Here is a 23,305-nt window from a genome sequence, read left to right as displayed (position 1 = left end):
CGAGGAAGAATACTGAAGGCGTTCTGGTGAGGAGGAGGCGTTCTGGTGAGGAGGAGGCAGTGCCATCCACCAGCTCTGCAGTGCCATCCACCAGCTCTGCAGTGCCATCCACCAGCTCTGCAGTGCCATCCACCAGCTCTGCAGTGCCATCCACCAGCTCCGCAGTGCCATCCACCAGCACCGCAGTGCCTCGGCAAGAAAGGCCAAGTTCAAGTGGGGTGTCCCCTCGCCCCCAAAGGGTTAGGACCAACGCCAGCCTTCCCTATGCCCTTCAGAACCCCTTGTGGCTTCCTCCCAACTCAGGAGAAGCCATCATCCCCCCTTTCACTGCCCAGCCAGGAGTCCAGGTCAACACAGAGAACTTTGCCCCAATAGACTTCTTCTGTTTCATTTTTACGGAGGACCTGCTGACGTCCATTGTGGCCCAGTGCAACCTGTATGCACAACAATTCATTCGGAGTGTTTTGCTTTCCAAAATGGGGTCATTTAGTGGGCTTTTTCATTGTTCTGGTGCTCCAGGGCCTTCAAAAGTGTAATAGGTGGTTGAGAAATGAAAAGTGTATTTTATGCTCCGAGAACGCCTGGAGGTGCTACTTCAATGTTGGACCTCTGTATGTGGCCTGGCTGTAAAAAAGTCTCACACGTGGTATCGCCATACTCAGGAGGAGTAGCAAAATGTGTTTTGGGGTGTAGTTGTAAGTATGCATATGCCATGTGAGAGAAATAACCTGTTGAATATGACAATTTTGTAAAAAAAAAAAAAAAGAATTTAATTTTGCAAAGAATTGTGGGAAAAAAATGACAACTTCAAAAAACTCACCATGCCTCTTATTAAATACCTTGGAATGTCTACTTTCCAAAAAGGGGTCATTTGGGGGTCATTTGTACTTTCCTGGCTTGTTAGGGTCTCAAGAAATGAGATAGGCTGTCAGTACATTAGGTGTGATCAATTTTCAATGATTAGCACCATAACTTGTAGACTCTCTAACTTTCACGCAGACCAAATAATATACACTTATTTGGGTTATTTTTACCAAAGATATTTAGAAGTATAAATTTTGGCCAAAATTTATGAAGAAAAATTACTAATTTGCAAAATTTTATAACCGAAATTAAAAAAAAAAAAAAACTTTTTTTTTTTTTTTTTTAAATTTGCGGTCTTTTTTCATTTATAGCGCACAAAATAAAAAGCCCAGCGGTGAATAAATACCATCAAAAGAAAGCTCTATTTCTATGAAAAAAAGGACGAAAAATTTAAATGGGTTCAGTGTTGCATGACCGCGCAATTGTCATTCAAAATGTGAGAGCACTGAAAGCTAAAAATTGGTCTGGATGGGAAGGGGGTTTAAGTGCACAGTAGGCAAGTGGTTAAACATTTGGTCTACCCTGTAGGATTACAGAAAGAGTACAATTTACATGTTGATTGGCTGCATGTCATATTCATTTGCAGGGTTTAGTAATATACTAGATGTAAGAAATTCCTCTTTTTTTTATATGGTTGACATGCAATATTTATATCTTGTTTCATTTTTTTTCCATCAGTTACAGATGAACAACTGACAGAGTTTGTTGAGAGCAAAGATCATTTAATAATCTTGAAAGTGCTGGCAGAATTTAAGGATACAGAATGTGTTACTCTTCCAGCTTTGCGTGTGCTGCTTCCTTTGGCTGGACCCTGTAAGTTACTGGCCTATCCACTGGTATTATATCTTTTTGTTTTGCACTCCTTAATATATTTAAACTTTTAAAGTAAGGCGGTCATTTTGTCCACATACAGGCTGCAGAACAAAGCATAAAGGTCTATGATATACAGTCCTGTAATTGTGAACATTTCATAAGCCCGTTATGTAAAAACCTTAGGGGAGAAGTGGAAGTGTTTGTTTTGTCTTTTATCTTTGTTGAGGTTTTTACTTTCAAAAAAGTAATCTTTATATCCCTAGAAAAGGTGTTGCTGTAGTATACCATGACTAACCACTAATCAACCACTTGCTGACCACTGTACCTATAAAAAAGTCCTATCAACAAGCTGCTGTATTGCTGCAATCTGGCAGCCAGCATTCAGCTTTTCTAATATATACCCACTGGAAGTGTGTGTAAAACTCCCCGCTTCCACCTCCATCTTACACAAGCCAGTTTGCAAATCAGCCTGCAAAGCATTGCAACTTCAATCAGTGAATTGTAGGTGCAATGCCAGGCTCCTGCAGACTCTTTCCTTCAGCTGTCTGTGCATACCAAGGAACAGACTTTCAGTGAGTGATGTGGAGGAAGTGTCAGTGGACTACTAGTGATGACTGCACTTGTGTTCCATTGAGAACTACGGTGACAGTTGGGACTTGAAGTTCATTCATTCACAGATCTCTGTGAATTAATATTGTAATGCTACGCTGATTTCAAATCTGACAGCGGCTGCGGCGGAGAAGAACCCCATGCTGTCAGTGAGGGGGGTGTTTGAGGTCCAAGAGTTGGAATTGGCCCTTAAGTAGCACCTAGTCACATTCAAACTAAAATAAATATATATATATATATATATATATATATATATATATATATATATATATATATATATATCATATTGTAATTGACTCATGAATGAAAATATACTTTATTATACCTATTTTAATTTAAAGTATGAGCCTTTAAATGTTCTTACGTACTATATACAAATGAATATTTTTTTTTTTAAAAAGATTTTTATTGAAGTCCAGCATAATCACACAGTTCAACATGATACATTACAGTATCAACAGCTCTCAGCATCCTCCAAGGGGCGAGTGACAAAAACAATCAAACAGTCCACAACAGACAGGATAAAAAGCACCACCCCTTAGATAATATACAGCCATATTGCACGAACCATGCGACCAGCAGGACCACATTTTTAAATTTTAATGAAAACAACAACCAAGAACACCCCCCTCCCCCCTGAAACAAACCAAGAACCTGGCCTCCCCACCAGCACCCCCATAGGAAGAGCAGGCGAGGTGGTCAGCCGGGCAAACCCAGCCCTTCCCCCCCCTTTCCCCACAGGTGACTACCCAGAGAAACCCCCCATGCAGTACCACCAGGACCGTGGTAGAGCGCGTCAATCGCTCAATAGGCCTATTCCAGGGGAATGATCTGAGCCCCAATCCACCTCCCATGCAGCTCCAGACCCACCCAATCAGTCAGCTGGCGTATCCACTAAGGTAGCAGTGGAGTCCACCCATCTGTGCCATACCTTCCGAAATTTCTTAGGGGACCCCCTAGCCTCATAAGTCATCCTGTATAGTACAATGTCGGCATTCACCACCCGAATCCACATCTTGAGTGTCAGTACCTCAGTATAGATCCACCTCCTGGCAATCAACTTCCGTACACAGAAGAAAAGAATGCGGAGGAACAGCTTAGTGGCCATATCCAGACCATCCACCTCCAAAACCCCCAGGAGACACACCAGAGGAGAACAGATATTCGGGAGCCCAAAATTATCCTCAATAAATTTCGTGACCTGAGACCACAAGGGCAGTCCCAAACCATATGCAAGAGTGAGCCCCATCCCCCCGCACATTTGGGGCACAGATCAGAATCCCTCTTACGCATAGAGAACAGGCGGACCGGGGTATAGTAGGCCTGATGGAGATATCTCAACTGTATCATCTTATCGGTTGAAGAGATAACCGTGCCAAGATAAGTCTCCAAAACCTCCTCCCACTGCTCATCAGTCAAGTCCGGTATAAACGTCAGCCACCTGGCCCTGGCCCTATCCACTGCCACAGGACCCCCAGGACACAGTGCCCCATAATACCTAGAGATCCGTTTTAGCGGCTCCGGATCCAGCAACAGAGTTTCGAGCGAGGGGTTAGTCAGAACCACTCCCCCCCCCCCCCCCCCCAACTGCACTCTCACCGCATGCTGGAGTTGCAAATACCGGAAGCGCCACGTCCCGGGGATCCCGAAGTTCTCCCTCAGCTGTGTGAAGGACACCATCCTACCCTGATAGAACAACTGATGCAGGTACTTCAGGCCATATCTGGCCCAACAACCTCCATCTTGCAAACCGATGAGTTCCTTCAACGCCGGATTAAACCACAACGGGTTATTCGGCGAGGTCACCAAAGAATCATCCCCAATCCGTCTGGCACAAATCTGAAAGATTTTCCCGTCAAACCCATCACCGACCCCAATTCCCGCCCAGGAGCCCCCCCCCCCCTGTAAAGGACATTAATCAGCGTTTCGAAGGAGGAGGCCAGTGCCGCCTCCACCTCAACTGTTGCGTTGGGCACCTGCGGAAAAAATCTCCAATGCAGGAAAACCAACTGTGAAGCAAAATAATAGGAACGCAAATCCGGCACAGCCAGTCCCCCCTTCGTCACAGGGTATTTGAGCACCGACACGGCCACTCTAGAAGGTTTATTACCCCACAGCAGAGTGGTAAGAATAGCATCTATCCTCATGAACACCCCTCTAGGAATATAGACCGGAGAGTTAGAGAGTACATATAAAAATTTGGGCAAAAAGATCATTTTAAAAATGTTAACTCTGCCCAACAGCGAAAGGGGGAACGACCGCCACCGCTCTACCCTATCTTTAAAGGCCTTTACTATCGGAACAAGATTATTTTCCAAAAACCTGGAGATTGGAAGCTGAAACACAATCCCCAAGTACTTAAAGGAATTGGTCAGGGGGATCGGGCACCCGGCCGGGGCCACAACCCCCTCGTCCAAGGGGAACAAGGAGGATTTGGTCCAGTTAATACAAAAACCCGAGAACTCCCCGAACTCTCGAATCACTCGAATGGCATAATTCAAAGAAGGTCCCGGATCCTGCAAGTACAATAGCATGTCGTCCGCATACAGGGAAACACGCTCTTCCATATGACCCACCCTCAAACCACGAAAGACCATACTCTCCCTCAACCGCATAGCTAGGGGTTCCATAGCCAGGGCGAACAGCAGGGGTGACAAAGGGCACCCCTGTATGGTCCCCCTATGCATCTGGAAGGGCTCAGAAATCTGCCCATTCACCCTAACCCTCACCAAAGGCTCCGTGTATAATAATCGTACCCAAGACCGAAAGACAGGGCCAAAGCTATACGCCTCCAGCACCCTAAAAAGTTACGGCCATTCGACAGAGTCGAAGGCTTTTTGAGTATCCAAAGAAGCCACTACTCTCTCCCCAGTAACGTCATGCTGTGCCTGAAGATTAACAAAAAGCCTCCGCACATTTATCTGAGCACACCGACCGGGCATAAAGCCCGTCTGATCCGCCTTAATTAATTTCAGGATAACTGTCTGCAACCGTATAGCCAGGGCCTTCGCCAAAATTTTGGTGTCTACATTAATTAGCGAGATCGGTCTATACGCCCCGCATTCCCGTAGATCCTTCCCCGGCTTCGGAATAAGGACCACCAACGCCTCCCGATTTCCTGGGGGAGAAGGACGCAACTGCCTTCCCAATCTCCCCCACCGAAAACCCCCTGTCCAAAAAGCCCTTGTCCTCCTCTGACAACTGCGGGAACTCAATGCCCTGCAGATAATCATCAAGCTTAGTCGGGTCCCTGACCAAACTGGACTTGTACAGGTCCTCATAATATCGGGTAAACTCCCGGAGTATACCAGCAGGATCTGTAACCTCCTGTCCCCGTTCTCCCAGAACACACCCAACATGCACCTGAACATGTTCTGAACGGGCCAGGAAAGCCAACAGTCGCCCATTTTTGTCCCCAAACTCAAACACCCTCCGCCTCTGGGCCAGCATTGTCCTAGTCGTCTGGTCAGTCAGGAACAGTTGTAAGTCCCTAGTCGCCTGTCTCCAGCTAAGCAGCCCAGCAGGGTCCGGAGCATCCACATAGTCCACCTCAGCCCTGGAAACTTCCGACTCCTTCTCCACCCTCGTAGAGGCCAGTTGACGCTTAAAACTTTTCAATTCGGTCATGTAAACCCCCCCCTTAACGTAGCTTTAAATGCCTCCCATTGCAGCGGAACCTCCCCATACCCCCCATTTTCCACCCAATAATTGGCAATTGCTTGGGAACAGGCTATTTTTATGTATTCCTCCTGCAACCAACTGGCCTCCATCCTCCACTGGCGAACACCTTCCCTAAATCCCACCTGAAGAGTGAGAGCCAGGGGCGAATGGTCCGAGTGGACTCTAGGTAAATACTCCACGAGTCCACCAGTCCCAATCCCGCCTCCTCAGCGAGGACTGTGTCCACCCGAGACAGCGATTTATGTGTCTCCGAATAGCATGAGTACTCTCTAGCCAACGGGTGAGCATGTCTCCAAACATCCCGAAAGCCATATGTGGCCAGCCACCCCGCCAGAGGAGCCGGAGAACCGGCCGCAGCTCTGTCTGTCTAGCTCAGGATTCGAGACAGCATTGAAATCCCCCATAATAAACACCTGTCCCTCCGCCACCTTCATAGATGCCTTAAAAATGTCATCAAGTAGAGCCAAGGAGAACGGTGGAGGCAGATACACATTCACAATCGTCAGCACCCTCAGACACACCTTAAGGACCAGAATCGCATATCTCCCAAATACATCAGTTTTAACAGCTTGCACTGCTATGGGCATCGCTTTTGTGACTAAAATGGAGACCCCCCTAGCATATGAAGAATATGTAGAATGATACGCACTAGCGATATGGGCCCTCTTCAAGGAGAGGATCCTGGAGCCCTGCAGATGAGTCTCCTGCAACAGAATCAAATTAGGCTTATGCGTCTTAAGATAATCAAAAATCAACGAACGTTTGAACTTAGAGTTCAAGCCCCTGACATTCCAGGACACCAATTTCAGACGCTCAGCCATCACGTGAATTCACAGCAAGCAGAAGGCTCCCGCCCACGACCCCTTCCAGGGTCCTTCCTCCTAGCACGAGCTCCAGGATCCCCACCTCCAAGCCCCAGACAAGATCCCAACATGGCATCACATCAAACACATGCCCCCCCCACAATTCCTGGCCACAGTAGAGTTTCCCCGGCCACCTGAAATGAAAAAAACAAGAACCCGACCCAACCCCCCAACCAACCCCCCTCCCTGCACCCAGCCCCAACCCGCCAAGCGCTTCATCCCCAAACACAAAACTGTATAGAAAGTCAGAGTCCCCCTCCTAGAAGAGAACCATACACCCCCCACCTCCAGTCACAAGGACCTAGAAACCCAAAATAGGCAGTCTCTCAGTCCCTGGGCAAAAAAAAACCATGAACCCCCCCCCCCCCCCTGCAAAACACAACAGGGAGACTAGGGGCGGCAGGTGAAAGAGCCCAAGAAAAAAATTCACCCGATCTAACAAAAACAAACTTGAACCCCTAAAAAAGAAGGGGAGCAGCAAAAATCGAGCCTAACAAAAAGAGTCCATCCGTCCGCCTGCAAAAACAGTTCCACATGTAAGTGCACAAACTCCAGCTGACAGTCACCTGTCCATGACAGCACTCAGACATAACCCCTTCAGGATCTTCGCAGGGACCCACTGCGTGCACGAGGCACCCTTGCATACAGCCAATCAGACGCCTCCGTGGGGTTGTTGAAAAAATGGGATTTGCCCCCATCCATCACCCGCAACTTGGCCGGGTACAGCATACTGTACCCCAAATTGAGCTCCCTGAGGCGCCTCTTCACCGGTTGATAACTCGCTCGTTGTTTCTGCGTGGTCGCTGAAAAGTCAGGATAAATGGAGATGCGGTAGCCATTATATTCCAATGCAGGGCCTGTACGTGCCACTCTCAGAATGTTCTCCCTGTCCCTGAAGTGGACAAGCTTCGCAATCAAAGAACGAGGGATGGCCCCCCTCGGAGGTGCCCTGGCAGGGATCCTATGGGCCCTCTCAATAGCAAACAGCCTAGTAAAAGTAGCAGCATCCATATTCGCCTTCAACCAGCCTTCCAGAAAGTCCTCCGGCTTCCCAGCTTCCGCACCCTCAGGAAAACCCACAAATCTAAGGTTATTGCGGCGCATACGATCCTCCATATCAGCCAGTTTAAGCGTATGTTCAGAAATAGCCTGTTTAGAGACCTGCACCGTCGTCTCCATAGGTCTCACAACAGCTTCCAAATCATTAATTCTACTCTCTGCAGCATGAGTCCTGTCCTTCACCTTTGCCAGATCTTGTTTGAGAAAGGAGAACTCAATTTTAAGGCCATCTATGTGTTCAGTAAGGGAGGATCTGCAGAATTGTATGGCCTCCATGATCTGGGATAAAGATGGCTCCCCAGGGGCCGAAGGAGGGGACCCAGGCAGCCCCGCACTCACCGGCTCCACTTGTCTGTCCAGCGACCGTCCCCTCTGTTTTGATCCCTTCCTGGGAGGCATGGGAGCGGGTACAGGAGCCACCGGATCATCCCAGACATCCCTGCCAGGGTCCGCTGCGTCCCGCGCCAGCGGCGCCTCCTCCGCCTGGTGACCGGCGCCATCTTGGGATCCCCATGCGAACCGAGCCAGCCTGTCCCCCGGGGGCATCGGAGCCATCTTCCCGTATTTCACCATACCAGGAGTCTCCCCTCCGATTCTAGGGATCCCCCCGAGCAGCCAGCAGCCAGCAGCCAAAAGAACGAAGTTTGTGAGCAGGATCACAGGCACTCAGACGGAGCTCTCCCCCTGCACGTCCTCACATGCCGACCACTGTCTCCCATACAAATGAATATTACTTGTTTCGGTATGTCAGCTTTTTATATCAGTTATGTGATTACACATGGCAGCTGTATTTTGTTTTCTTCATATTCAGTTTGTGCTTTCTGCTTAGCGGTATACTACTGCTACTTTACTTAGCGCATGTTTATAATCGCTGCTTCTGTCAGTTGACTTTCTTTGAGAACAGCATTCATAACCTTTGAAAGTTGTGTATACGATAAATACAGTGCCTTGCGAATGTAATCTGCACCCTTGAACTTTGCGACCTTTTGACACATTTCAGGCTTCAAACATAAAGATATAAAACTGTAATTTTTTGTGAAGAATCAACAAGTGGGACACAATCATGAAGTGGAATGAAATTTATTGGATATTTCAAACTTTGTTAACAAATAAAAAACTGAAAAATTGGGCGTGCAAAATTATTCAGCCCCTTTACTTTCAGTGCAGCAAACTCTCTCCAGAAGTTCAGTGAGGATCTCTGAATGATCCAATGTTGACCTAAATGACTAATGATGATAAATAGAATCCACCTGTGTGTAATCAAGTCTCCGTATAAATGCACCTGCACTGTGATAGTCTCAGAGGTCCGTTTAAAGCACAGAGCATCATGAAGAACAAGGAACACACCAGGCAGGGCCGAGATACTGTTGTGGAGAAGTTTGGAAGGAGTATCGGACCACTGCAAATCTACGAAGACCTGGCCGTCCCTCTAAACTTTCAGCTCATACAAGAAGACTGATCAGAGATGCATCTAAGAGGCCCATGATCACTCTGGATGAACTGCAGAGATCTACAGTTGAGGTGGGAGACTCTGTCCATAGGACAACAATCAGTCGTATACTGCACAAATATGGCCTTTATGAAAGAGTGGCAAGAAGAAAGCCATTTCTTAAAGATATCCATAAAAAGTGTCGTTTAAGGTTGTCACAAGCCACCTGGGAGACACACCAAACATGTGGAAGAAGGTGCTCTGGTCAGATGAAACCAAAATCTAACTTTTTGGCAACAATGCAAAACGTTATGTTTGGCGTAAAAGCAACACAGCTCATCACCCTGAACACACCATCCCCACTGTCAAACATGGTGGTGGCAGCATCATGGTTTGGGTCTGATTTTCTTCAGCAGGGACAGGGAAGATGGTTAAAATTGATGGGAAGATGGATGGAGCCAAATACAGGACCATTCTGGAAGAAAAACTGATGGAGTCTGCAAAAGACCTGAGACTGGGAAGGAGATTTGTCTTCCAACAAGACAATGATCCAAAACATAAAGCAAAATCTACAATGGAATGGTTCACAAATAAACATATCCAGGTGTTAGAATGGTCAAGTCAAAGTCCAGACCTGAATCCAATCGAGAATCTGTGGAAAGAACTGAAAACTGCTGTTCACAAACACTCTCCATCCAACCTCACTGAGCTCAAGCTGTTTTGCAAGGAGTAATGGGCAAAAGTTTGTCTCTCGATGTGCAAAACTGATAGAGACATACCCCAAGCGACTTACATCTGTAATTGCAGCAAAAGGTGGTGCTACAAAGTATTAACTTAAGGGGGCTGAATAATTTTGCACTCCCAATTTTTCAGTTTGTTATTTGTTAAAAAAGTTTGAAATATCCAATAAATTTCGTTCCACTTCATGATTGTGTCCCACTTGTTGATTCTTCACAAAAAATTACAGTTGTATAGGTTTATGTTTGAAGCCTGAAATGTGGCAAAAGGTCGCAAAGTTCAAGGGGGGCCGAATACTTTCGCAAGGCACTGTATTTTTCAAAGCAGTCCTACTAGTTTCATTATGCTTAAATGCGTTGTCTGACCTACAGAGAAGGTATCTACAACTTTTAAAAATTTTAAATAATTGGATAACTTCCTAAGCACAGTGGATTTTTATTGCACTTACAATATACACAAATCCGATTTATCTTTAAATAAAAGAGAAATCAGCAGTCTACTTTCTAAAGTTTGTTCCTTATAAAAATGCTGGTACCTGTCTTTCCCCAGGTTTAGTGATCTACTAGTCACTTAGCAGAAGTAAGTATGCAGCCAGTTAAGTCAGACGGAAGAGCTCCCGACCAGTGTACGTGTTCTGGCTCAGAAAGCAATGAAACAAACCTCTGTGTTAGCACAACAGATGGGTAACAAGCCTATTTGGAAGTCAGCAGTGGTTTTCCACAATCAAGGTTTCCTTTTTAAAGAGTGGGTACATTGGAGTTTTAAGACTTTTTTTTTTTTATTTAAACATTTGGTGTTAAAAATCTAAACTAAACAAATTATATCAACACATGCATAACCTAAATGTCAGTGGCTTCTGCTGTGCCCCTGCCACTGTGATCCAGCTCTGGCATTATGTTAAAGCAATAATAAACCTTTACATAAGCCCACTGAAGTGACTAGCCTCAGGTGATGCACATTATTGAATCAAATCCTCCCGCACGAGTTGTACCTGTTTATCTGCAGCCATCTGTGCTCAAGAGTTTTTCAAAGTACACAGAACAGTCTTGATCCCCCCCAGCAAAGTGCTGCTGGCAGTCAACTGGAGAAATGGAAATGATGAAAGCGAACAACCTATGTGCTGACCCCTCTGTTTATCAGTGCGCAGCACATAGGTTGTTTTCAAAGTACACCGATTACATGTAATTTCTCAGATTCCAGGAGGTGGGGATCTGTTGTCACACACTGCACAACACAGAACAGAGAGCTGAGTGTAATCTAATGCCTGAGTGGCGGAAATGCACACACTGTCTCTACGGTCTCATTGGAAAACCTCCACATCTGAAACTGTCAATCACCTGCTATGTGCTGAGGATGGGGGTGGCACTCCTTATGGATTGCCTGCTCCAGAACACTGTCAGACATGACATGCAGATTTCAGCAGGTGATAGAGAAGCCAGGATCTGCATTAGGTGCTATGAATTGAGGCAGGTACACTCGATATAAGACTATTCTTTGTTTATTTTCACTTTCAAAGGTAACTAGTACATTTAACTAGCAAATTAAAACATTCTACCAGTTGGTGCTGTCACTGACATGGTATTTGGTGATATCTCAAAAGAATCTTGTTTTAGTTCAGCACAAACGTCTTACAATAATCTAGCAGTTAGTAATTTGTTTTCATAATGTTAGTAATTTGTTTAAATTGTAGACCTTCCGTTTTTCATTTAGGAGATTGCTTTGTGTTGAAAGGGAAATGGCTGTAGTATTTGTGACGAAGTAATAAGAAGTAGACATTGCTTAAATTATATGACTTATTTCTCTGTACATTTTAAAGCACTGCCTTTTCCCTTTTGTACTATGTGATCAAGTGCCTCATTTTCTTGGTCCATTTTCTGTTAACACAAACCTCTTTTTTAGCTTGCTCAAAATCCCTAGCTTTATAGCATATCTAAATATTACTTACCTTTTGTCCCCATTGGCTGAACTATGTGTTCAGTCTCTAGGTTGGAGAGTCAAGGAAAGCCAAGATCAGCTTCTTATCTAATTCTATGCTTAGTGAAACCTTTTGAAAAGCATACCAGGCTAAAAGATGATGATGACTGCATAAAATAAAAAGTGGCACTTTACACTTTATAATTTAAAAACAAATATACTGCGTGACTAATAAAATAAACAACAGCCAAAAAGTCCACATGTGCCATGAGTTCATTCACCGAGATCAGAATAAATGTAAACATTTTAAAATGTGTTTATCAGACTGATAAATCCAGCTATAGTGCCCAGATGAAATCATGTCCTCTTCCAAAACATGTAGAAGTGATCACCCTGTGGTCAGGTGCTTACTCACCAGATTAATATGGCCTCTTTTTTTTACAAGTTGATCACTGTGTGTTTTGGGTTTAAGCTCTCCTCTCCTCCTGCTCCGCAAAAGTCTGGTCTTCCTGAAACATCAAAAGTTTCTTATGGTCCGCATTTACTACTTCCCTATATCCTAGAACCAGATGCACATGAACCGAAAAAAAAAAAATCTTGTGTATTTATTTATTTTTATTTATTTAGTTTTATTTATTTTAAAATAGAGTATTGCACAAAATGAAGTATTCTCACTGACATTTAGAAGTGCTTATTGTGGGCACCAACACAGGCAGCCTGAGATCTCAATGGAAAGCTTATCTCCAGTGCATTCCAATTACTGGACGTAGTGTCCAGGAAATGTCACCGGAACCGGAAGTGACAGCTAAAGACTACTGCTACGTGTTTTACCGATCTGGCATCCTCAGGAAGCTCTCCGGCTACCATTTTTTCGAAGGCTTTTATATCTCATGCCTAATGGTGATTAGTGAATTGATCAATAACCAAATTAATACATACAGGCATCACTGTATTGTTAGGGAAATAACCATTAAAGCTTTCTAATAATGCAGAAAAATTATGCAAGGACACCCAACATATAAAAAAAAAAAAATCATACCAAAAAAATCCCCCCAAAAAAGTGTCAAAGAATTTTCAAGAGATTACTATAAGCGGGGTAAAAGTGTGTTATGGCTTAGAAATCCCAAACAATTCCAAAAAGTGGTTAATCACAAAAACCACCCTTTAGACCTAATAACCCTTACATTAAAGTGATTGTAAAGTCTCTTTAAAAAAAAAAAAAAAAGACACGTTATACTTGCCTACTCTGTGCAGTTGGTTTTGCACAGGGCACCTCTTCTCGGATCCCTCGTTCCTGCTCCTGGCCCCTCCTTCCTGTTGGGTGCCCCCTAGGCTTGTGACGGTATCAGATTTTCATGCTGCGATTAATTGATTAAGGTTTTGCCACGGTATACGGTATTATCACGGTATTCTATTATTAAATTTAAATTATTAAATTTCCACCTCACTTCAATTTCATTGCTGAATTTAGGGGCTTTGGTTCACTTATGCACATTATTATATAGTCAGTCAGTACAGACTCTGTGAACCAGGCCTAAAATAGGTCATCAAGCAGTGTCTGGCCTAACTGGTGATAACTGGTCCTGGCGCTCGGCTCCGATCCGATGGCCTGGTCATTAAGAGGGCAAATCCTTGTGGTCAAGAAGTGGTTAAACCTGAAGGAGGTGTTGTTTATAAATGACTTTACTATTGCTTTAGGCCTGGTTCACATGTATGCGGGTTGGTGGTTCACATGTATGCGGGTTGGTGGTTCACATGTATGCGGGTTGGCGGCCCACATTTGCACAGGCATAGCAGCCCATTGATTTGAAACGGGCTGCTATGCCCTCATTTTCCGCAGAAAAAAGGTGCATGCAGCATTTTTTTAAAATTCAGTGGCCTTGAAATTCATCCTGCTTTTGCACCATGCGACTAACCTGCAGTTCCTGCTCTGGCAAGCTTTCTGCATTTTTTGTAGACACTGCTTGATGGCTATATAATAATGTAATGTGGGCTGCTATGCGTGTGTGTGTGTGTGTATGTATATATATATATATTTATTAGAGCTGCACGATTCTGGCCAAAATGAGAATCACGATTTTTTTAGCTTGGAATAAAGATCACGATTCTCTCACGATTCTCTGTGTAACAAAAAAAAAAAATTGGGATAACTTTACTGTTACGTTTTTTTTTTTTTTTTTATTCATTAAAGTCTAATCATTGCGTTTGAAAGACTGCTGCGCAAATACAGTGTGACATAAAATATTACAACAATCGCCATTTTATTCTGTAGGGTCTCTGCTAAAAAAATATATAAAATGTTTGGGGGTTCTAAGTACTTTTCTAGCAAAAAAAAATGATTTTAACTTGCAAACAACAAGTGTCAGAAAAAGATCCAGTCTTTAAGAGGTTAAACTTCCTTTCTCCCTGGCAGAGGGAAGGGAAAAGATACAAATGTAATCATTTTTGTTTATAGTTAGGAGACATAATGCTGAAAGGCTTAGCTGTGTGAGTGAATGAGTCATCCAGCTCACTGAAATGTATCAATTCACAAGTCAGGCAGACTTGACAGAGAAACTCGGTATTTTAAAAATGCCACAATAACAATACCGTGGCTATGCAATACCGCGATATATCGAATTACCGAAAACCGGCATATGTCTAGTGCCCCCACAGCAAGCGGCTTGCTATTGGGGCACCTGAAGCCGAGACAAAGCTCCCTGTGTCCATTCAGACACGGAGTTGCGGTTCGGCCCTGCCCCCCCCCCCCCCTCTCTCTCTCTACCTCCTGCTTGGCTAAATGACTGTGATTGACAGCCGCGGGAGCCAATGATGCTGCGGCTGTGTCTCAGCCAATCAGGAGAGAGATGGCTGAGGGACTCGTGGACATCACTGGACAGAGATGGGGCTCAGGAAAGTATTAGGGGGTGCTGGGGAGACTGCTTCACACAGAAGGCTTTTTATCTTCATGCAGATAATGCATTAAGATAAAACCTTCTGACCTTACAACTCCTTCAATAAATATCTTATTTCTAAAAGTGTTAAACAGTCTATTTACACCCAGTACAAATTCTTCTTTGACACCATCCAGTACAGTCTTTTCTCAACGTTTTCAACACAGAGAAACCCTTGAAATAGCTTTCCGGTCTCGTGATATGTTAGTGTGATGGACATTAGGAAAATTGCTTCTTACACTTGTGGTCATTGGGAAGAATTACCCTGCTAACCGCTAAAAAGATCAGTCGCGTCAATAGGAACTTATCTGAAATTGCTCATTGCTCAGGGAACCCTTTGTAACCTCCTGGAGGAACCTGTGGGTTTCATGGAACCCTGGTTGACAAACCCTGATCTAGAGGATAGATTTAAAAAAATAATCTGAGGTAAAATGTGAAGTTATCAAAAATTTAGTAAGGAAGCATTATTTAGACCCTGTGGGGCCAGAGTATTAGACTCCGGTATCTACCTGGTCTCCTTTTGGGAAATTTGCTCTTTGAGGTCACTGCCCCTCCAGTGTTTATAAACCCTATCAATTCCAAAAAAACTCGCCCTGGATCTCAATTATGTACCAACCGAAAATGGTTTGATGCGCTGTGTTTCTTGAATCCATCCTTAATTTTTAGTAACCGCTTGCCGACCAGCCGCCGTAGTTTTACCTGAAGAGCGCTGTAACTGTAGGGGCACGCCCATTCGCCACAGGGGAAGCTAATCAGCGGATCTCCCCGTGGAAACAGAACAGCGGTCTGCAGTTGTAAACACTGCTTTTCTGCAAGTCATGAACACAGGGTTCCTGTATTCCTCTTTTTTAGGAACACGGGTCTCTGTGTTCATTCAGCAAGCCCACCCCCCCTCAGTTAGAAACCACCCCCTAGGGACACATTTAACCCTTTCATCGCCCCTGGTTCTAACCCCTTCCCTGCCAGTGTCATTAGTACAGTAACAGTGCATATTTTTAGCACTGATTACTGTAATAATGTCACTGGTCCCCCCCAAAAGTGTCAAAAATGTCAGATGACTGATCTGTCTGCCGCAATGTCGCAGTCCCGTTAAAAATCGATGATCGCCGCCATTACTTGTAAATAGAAAAAAATAAAATAAAAATGACATAAATCTTTCCCCTAGTTTGTAGACGCGATATCTTGCGCAATCAAATCAATATACACTTATTGGGATTTTTTTTTTACCAAAAATATGTAGCAGAATACAAATTGGCCTAAAATGATGAAAAATTTTATTTAAATTTTTTTTTTATTGGGAATGTTATATACCAGAAAGTAAAAAATATTATTTTTTTTTTTTTCAGAATTGTTGCTCTTTTTTTGTTTTATAGCGCAAAAAAATAAAGATCGCGCAGGTGATCAAATACCACCAAAAGAAAGCTCTATTTGTAGGAAAAAAGGACATCAATTTTTTTAGGGTATGGCGCTGTACGAATTGTCAGTTAAAGTAACGCAGGGCCGTGTAGCAAAAAATGGTCATTAAGAGGGTAAATTCTTCTGGTCCAGAAGTGATTGTTATGCTCATTGATGCCTGTTTTACCTATTGTATTTCTATTAGTCGTCTGATATATTGCAATTTAAAGGGGCAGCTACACCACTGTTGGGTATATTGGTTAAGTGCAAAGGTTTAATACTGATGATAATAATCATAATACTAATATTATACAGTATGTATAGTAAAATAGTAGTTAAGGTTAAATAAAGACAATTGTCCATCTACAAAAACAGCAGAAAGAGGGTGTCTGGTTCAGTGTAATCGTAAAAACAAGTAACACTTTATTCAGGAACACTCACATAAAAGTATTATGCCTGAAGGAGGTGGTGCCTCAGAAATGCGTTGCGGCCCGCCCCTGTCCTGATTTGGTCTCTTGTTAGCTCTGTGAGAGCAGGTGTGACTCGCTGGAGATGCTTCCAGTTATACACCTCCATACAGCGGGTCAGAACTTATTCCCACAGCGGTCTTCTCATCTCTCGTGACGGCTGTGTGCTGGATTGGTGATCCACATCCACCCTGTGTGCAGCTTACAAGATACTTTAATATAAGTGTATCTGAGTAAAGTGTTACTTGTTTTTACTATGACACTGACCCAGGCACCCTCTTTCTGCTGTGTTGTTTTTTTTTTTTTTTGTGTGAGGGAATGCCCATTTCCTGCTAAGGAGCTGCCGGTGACTGTGGGTGCTATTCCCATCCACCTTTTTAGATCCATCCATTCAGCGGACTTTTCCATGATATTCCTTACCACTATGGACTGTATGGACTAATTCTTACCTAATTTTGTTTTTTGAGAATATCTTTTTTTTTTTTTTTTATCCCTTTTGGTCCACCTTATAGCTGTCAGTGAGCGCTGACTCATACATTACCTGCCAGTTCTGTGTGATATATTGCTTGTGTCCATCCAGTTGTGTCAGTGACGATAATCATTTCCCATATTCCTGTATATTGTGCTCTTTGAGATGCACCTTGTATAGCGCCAACAGTTTGTGCAACACTTCACACAGGGAAGACAGTACAGTTGCAATGCAATTCAAGACCAGGGTTAGGAGGTTCCTGTTTTGGGAGAGCTTACAATCTAAAGATTAGATGAATAGAAATAGTTAATGGCACACAAACTTCTCCTCTGATTTGTTATTGAGCAACTTACTGCTCATACATACTGAGCAACATACGGCACCTTTAAGACTTGCTTCTGTTGTGATAACTTTCTAGTGATGGGGTGTCACGGCACTGCAGCGTACTCAGAGAGCCGAGGCACTCTGAGACCTCTCTCTCGGGTCTGCGGCGGTTCCCTCTCTCCCTCTCGCTGCAGCAAGATGGCCGGAGCCATGCAGACCCGGCATTCTGCACAGAGAGGAGGTGGGGGGCTGCCGATCTTGTAGGGGAAGGAAGGTCAGGGACTATGGTGCAAATCAAGATGGTCCCGGGTCCCTGACTTCCCTTTATAGCTCCTGTGTGCCCCACCTACTGGTGGGAGGTGGTCGGTCATGTGATCCTGGCTCTCTATTTAAACCAAGCACGCCTTCCAGACAGTCCTTGGTTTTTTTTCTCTCTCGTATGCCTGCCTTTTGTCGTGCTTCTCAGCTTGTGTTCCTGGTTCTTGATCCTTGAGCTTCTGTTTGACTCTCCTTGCCTGCCGTCTGACCTTACTCCGGATTGATCGACTTCTCTTGCCAGCCGCTTGCCCTGACTTCGGATTGACTGACCTTGCTTCCTACTTCTTCCCATTAACGGCCTCTGTGCCTCCACTGACTTTTGCGGATCACATAGTTTTTCCATAGGGAATAATTATTTTCCTGACCTGATGGGTTGTGGCAGGGATCCAACAAAATGTTATAATTGTCTATAACTTCATTCATTCAGTGACAAATTTCTTTGTGTTAAGTTCATCTATAGACATAATCTTTCCTGTATGTGTTATATCTTTTAGTCTTAGATCTCTTAACCCTCCCACAAATTTTTTCTCTAACCCAGGTGAGAAAAATTTTGTGCCCTCTAAAGGTAATAACAGGGAGTTTGTATTTCCATCTGGTCTGCTTCTAAAAAGTGTCCCAAGTCCAATACAACACCCTCGTCATTTTGTGAGACTCCTCGTGTGTTTCCCTATACTTTGGTGGAATCCAAATATTCCTATCTAATTGTGCTTGACTTAACAAAAATTCCAACTCGACCCATCTTTTTCCTAAATCTTTCTCTGTCCAATTTGTTTTCGTGAAAGTATAGTTGCTGTGTAATATCTCTTAATATCTGGTGCCCCTAATTCCCCTGCTAATTTATCCTTACTGCACTCTAGGTTTTTTCCCTTGCCAGATATATTTCAGTAGCATGGTTTTTAGTGGGGGGTGGCTCACCCCCCTACTGAGGAAGTCGTGATGCGAAAGCATAAGAAGCCACGCGTATAGGGGACGGAGACCTGGACGGAATAGCGGCGACCCACCAGCACGGCTCCCGACAGCTACGGTTTTTGGCATGTACGGTCTGCACAAGCCCATTGTGCTGATTCTTGTTAGTGCAATTCTACTTTGAATGTGAATCAATTAAAGGATAATAGCAGTGTACACTTAGATGCCTCATTATCTTTATTCACATATCATGTCCTTGGGATGGTGAGAGATTGATCCAGGAAGTGGCATTTTCTGAGGATTCAATGCTGGTTTAATGCTTCAGTGAGGTGAGAGGCCATCTGGTGGCTAAACTGTGGTGGTGTCACTTGCACTTTTATATGGAAACATCTATCAAGCACTTCATTGAATTTTAAACCACGGTTATATTTACCCTTTGGTCGCACGCCTGTCGAGTGTCGCGGTGCTTAACCGTCGACTGATCTGGCTGAAGAGCTGGTCGGCTGACCAGACATCACGGAAAACAGTTGCTGATTTTCCCTATGCAGGTTCTCGCCTTTTTGGCGAGGCGTTGGATACCTTGGTAAAAGTTGTCACGGGGGCAAGAGCACGATGCTGCCCCAGAACCCAAAGAACAAATCCTTTTGAGGCAAGCGGGGTTCCACCTCTCGACCCAATCAAGGGTCCTTTGTGCCTTTTAGGAATCAAACCAAGGGCAAGCCCATCAAGGGCCAAGGTAGCCAGAAGAAGCCCTGGGTGGGCAAGCAGAAGTCCGGCAATGCCGGTGCGGCGGATTAATCCGCCTCCGCCCGAAGGGGCATTTCAGGGGTGGGGGGACGTATGCGCGGTTTCCTCCAACCTTGGCTGCTCCGAATTCCGGACAGGTGGGTTCAGGAAATCATTCGATCAGGGTACAAGATCGAATTTCTTTCCTGGCCGGCGGACAGATTCTTTCCCTCAAATCTTCATTTGACCCCAGGGCGCCTGCAGGACCTGCGTCAAGCGGTGCAGGACCTCCTAGCCCAGGGGGTGATTGTCCCGGTGCCTCATCGGGACAGGTTTCGGGGGTTTTATTCCAATCTGTTCACTGTGCTCAGAAAGGAGGGCAAGGTACGTCCTATTCTGGACCTGAAAGTGCTGAACCGCTTTGTGCGCGTTCGGAAGTTCCGTATGGAATCTCTCCGCTCGGTGGTGGCCTCTCTGAGTCCAGGGGAATTCCTGGACTCTATCGACCTGAAGGATGCGTACCTACACATCCCCATTGTCGAGGGTCACCAGAGGTACCTTCGGTTCGCAATAGCGCAGGAACACTATCAGTTTGGCGTTACCTTTCGGTCTCGCTTCGGCTCCAAGAGTCTTTACGAAAGTGTTGGCGCCTGTTCTGGGCCTGCTAAGGGCACGGCATTGCGGTCTTGGGATATCTGGACGATCTCCTCTGAAGATCGAGTGCCAGCCAGAACCTGCTGCGCGATCTGTCCACTACGGTACAGACGCTCCAGGAGTTCGGATGGACCATCAACTTACAGAAGTCGACCTTGTCTCCTTCGGTTCGTCTTCCCTATCTGGGTATGGTCCTGGACTCTGCTCAGGCAAAGGTGTTCTTGCCGGAGGACAAGCTCCGGACCTTACAGGACGAGATCAGGTCCCTCAGGGACAAGCAATCCTCGTCACTCAGGCCCTGCATGCGGTCCCTAAGGTTGATGGTATTGGCCTTCGAGGCGATACCCTTTGCTCAGTTTCACACACGGTCTCTTCAAGCGGAGATCCTGGCCAGGTGGGACAGATTACCTCAGTCCTTGAATCTGAGTGTCTCATTGAGTCGCCGGCCCAGAATGGATCTTCTGTGGTGGCTCCAGTCCCCGGCTGTGTCAGAAAATCCTTCCGTCCGTTACTGTGGACGGTGATTACCACGGATGCCAGCCTGTCGGGCTGGGGTGGAGTCCTGGGCAACCTGTCTGCCCAGGGCACTTGTTGGGGGAGGAGTCCTCCCTTCCGATCAACATAATATAATTAAGAGCGATCAAGCTCTGTCTCTTCCAGTGGCGGATCGACTTCGGGGCCGTCCTGTTCGGGTACAGACGGACAATGCTACGGCGGTGGCTTACATCAACCACCAAGGGGGCACCAGGAGGGCCTGGGAGGTGACCAACATTCTATCTTGGGCCGAGACTCATGTCCTTGCAATTTCAGCAGTTCACATTCCGGGTGTGGAGAATTGGCAGGCCGACTATCTGAGCCACCAGACCCTGGACCAGGGGGAATGGTCCCTGCACCCGGAGGTCTTCCAAATGCTGTGCGCGAAGTAAAGATCCCCGGACGTGGATCTGTTCGCGTCTCGGCTAAATCACAATGTGGCAAGAATGCGTGATCCATGGGCGGACGCCTCGGATGCGTTGGTGGCCCCTTGGCATCCGTATCATCTGATGTATGCCTTTCCTCCGATTCAGTTGTTGTCCAGGTTCCTTCGCAGGTTAGCCTCGGAACCGCACTTGGTGATTCTGGTAGCGCCGGACTGGCCACGCCGGTCCTGGTACGCCGACGTTCACCTGGCAGTAGCGCCTCCTTGGTGGCTGCCAATGCGGGAAGATCTACTGTCTCAGGGACCGATCTTCCATCCTGCTTTACAGTTGCTGGCTTTAACGGCCTGGCTGTTGAAAGCCAGGTCCTGAGAGACAGGGGTCTCTCCCCAGAGGTCATTCCTACTCTAATCAAGGCTAGGAAAGCCTCATCTGGTAAAATCTATTACCGTACCTGGAAAGCTCATTTCGCCTGGTGTGAGTCCAGGGGGTTCTCCCCTCGCTCATACTCGGTGTCGAGAGTGTTGGCTTTCCTCCAGACTGGTGTGGACCAGCGCCTGGCGCTGGCCACGATAAAGGGCCAGGTATCTGCACTGGCTATTCTTTTTCAATGCCCTGTGGCGTCTCATTCCTTAATTCGCACCTTTATTCAAGGTGTGCGACATTTGGCTCCTCCCCGGAGGGAGCCTTTGCCTCCATGGGACTTGAACCTGGTTCTGTCTGCATTACAGCGTTCTCCCTTTGAAAACATCTGGGAGATATCGTTACCTCTGCTGTCTAAAAAGGTTGCCTTTCTAGTGGCGATCACTTCGGCTCGCAGGGTGTCAGAATTGGCGGCGTTGTCTTGCCGCTCTCCTTATTGGGTGGTTCACAAGGATAAGGTGGTCTTGCGACCTCATTCGTCTTTTCTCCCTAAGGTGGTCTCTGAATTTCACCTTAATGAGGACATTGTTTTGCCTTCGCTCTGTGCAAAGCCTAAGCATCCTAAGGAGGTTGCATTGCATTCCTTGGATGTTGTCAGGGCGATTAGGGTATACCTGTCGTCCACGGAATCCTTTCGGAAATCGGATTCCCTCTTTGTCCTTCCTGAGGGACCTCGGAAGGGCATGGCCGCGTCTGCGGCGACCATTGCCAAATGGATCAGACAGACCATTGAACAAGCCTATGCCTTAAAGGAACGGGTTCCACCTTTCCCTGTTAAGGCGCACTCTACTAGATCATTGAGTATGTCCTGGGCCTACCAGCATCAGGCCTCGGTGGCCCAGGTGTGCAAGGCTGCGACTTGGTCGACGGTGCACACCTTTTACAAATTCTATAAGGTGGATGTTCTGGCATCAGCTGATGCCTCCTTTGGCCGCAAAGTTCTCAGTGCCATAGGGAACCCTTGTTTTTTTGTGGGTCCCTGACTGTTGGGGTGTTTTATCCCCTTGGTATTTGTTTTTCCTGGGTTGTTGCTCCTGTTGAGCCTTTTCTATTGCCCAGAAGGTTCTCTTACTGTGCGTGTAAGGTTCCTTTCTCTGATATGGGTACTGCGTTGCCTTTTTTCTACGGTTGCGTCTCCCACCCCTCATGTCTACACTGCTTTGGGACATCCCAATAGTGATGACTTAGAGGAGGCGGCGAATGTCGGAGGAAGTAAGAGAAAACTGAATTTTTGTAAAATCTTACCGTAAAATTCCTTTCTCTGAGTCCTCCGACAGTCGCCGTCCCGCCCCTCTTTTGGGTTTTTTTTCTTGTACACCTACTGCTATTCTACCAAACTGAGTTGGGATGGATCACTGCAGGGGGGGGTATTGACCAGTGGGACAGCCCCCATCAGTGTGTATGCTAAATGCTTTTGTTCTTTTGACTAAGTCTTATGCTTAGCTACTCCTACGGAGCGTAAGTCAATACCCAATAGTGATGACTTGGAGGGAGGTGGTGACTGTTGGAGGACTCGGAGAAAGAAATTTTACAGTAAGATTTTACAAAAATTCAGTTTTCTCTATAGTCAATTGACAGATGCAGCCCCATCTTCATGAGCTGTGTGGGTTAGGCTGCCACCTGCAGTAGTAGTCTAGGCAGTACATGAATACAAAATATGAGGGATGATATTAATAATGGAGCTATGTACGAGGCAGAATCGCTATGGGTAGAACTTCAAAGGGAAGGCACTGTGGGGAAGCTAATATTGGGCGTATGATATAGGCCCCCCAACCTGAGGGAGGAGGGGGAGGCAGACCTCCT

General features: G+C 45.7%; 1 protein-coding gene across 4 annotated transcripts in view; it reads left to right on the top strand.

Annotated features, from left to right (window-relative positions):
- LRRK2 (leucine rich repeat kinase 2) overlaps nucleotides 1-23,305 on the top strand; it is an 816,940-nt gene that overhangs the window by 78,097 nt on the left and 715,538 nt on the right. For 3 of the 4 annotated variants that reach the window (XM_082254231.1, XM_082254232.1, XM_082254233.1), the window contains exon 8: nucleotides 1,543-1,677. The exons of the other annotated variant lie outside the window; for it this stretch is intronic. In XM_082254231.1, the coding sequence (XP_082110357.1) occupies nucleotides 1,543-1,677 (135 nt within the window). The remainder of the gene's footprint in view (nucleotides 1-1,542; nucleotides 1,678-23,305) is intronic. 4 annotated transcript variants of the gene reach the window in all.

This window comes from Pelophylax lessonae (genome assembly GCF_965119305.1).
Source record: "Pelophylax lessonae genome assembly, chromosome: 4".
Classification (NCBI taxonomy): domain Eukaryota; kingdom Metazoa; phylum Chordata; class Amphibia; order Anura; family Ranidae; genus Pelophylax; species Pelophylax lessonae.
Note: the sequence above shows the minus strand (reverse complement) of the source record. Positions and strands in the feature narration are given on the sequence as shown.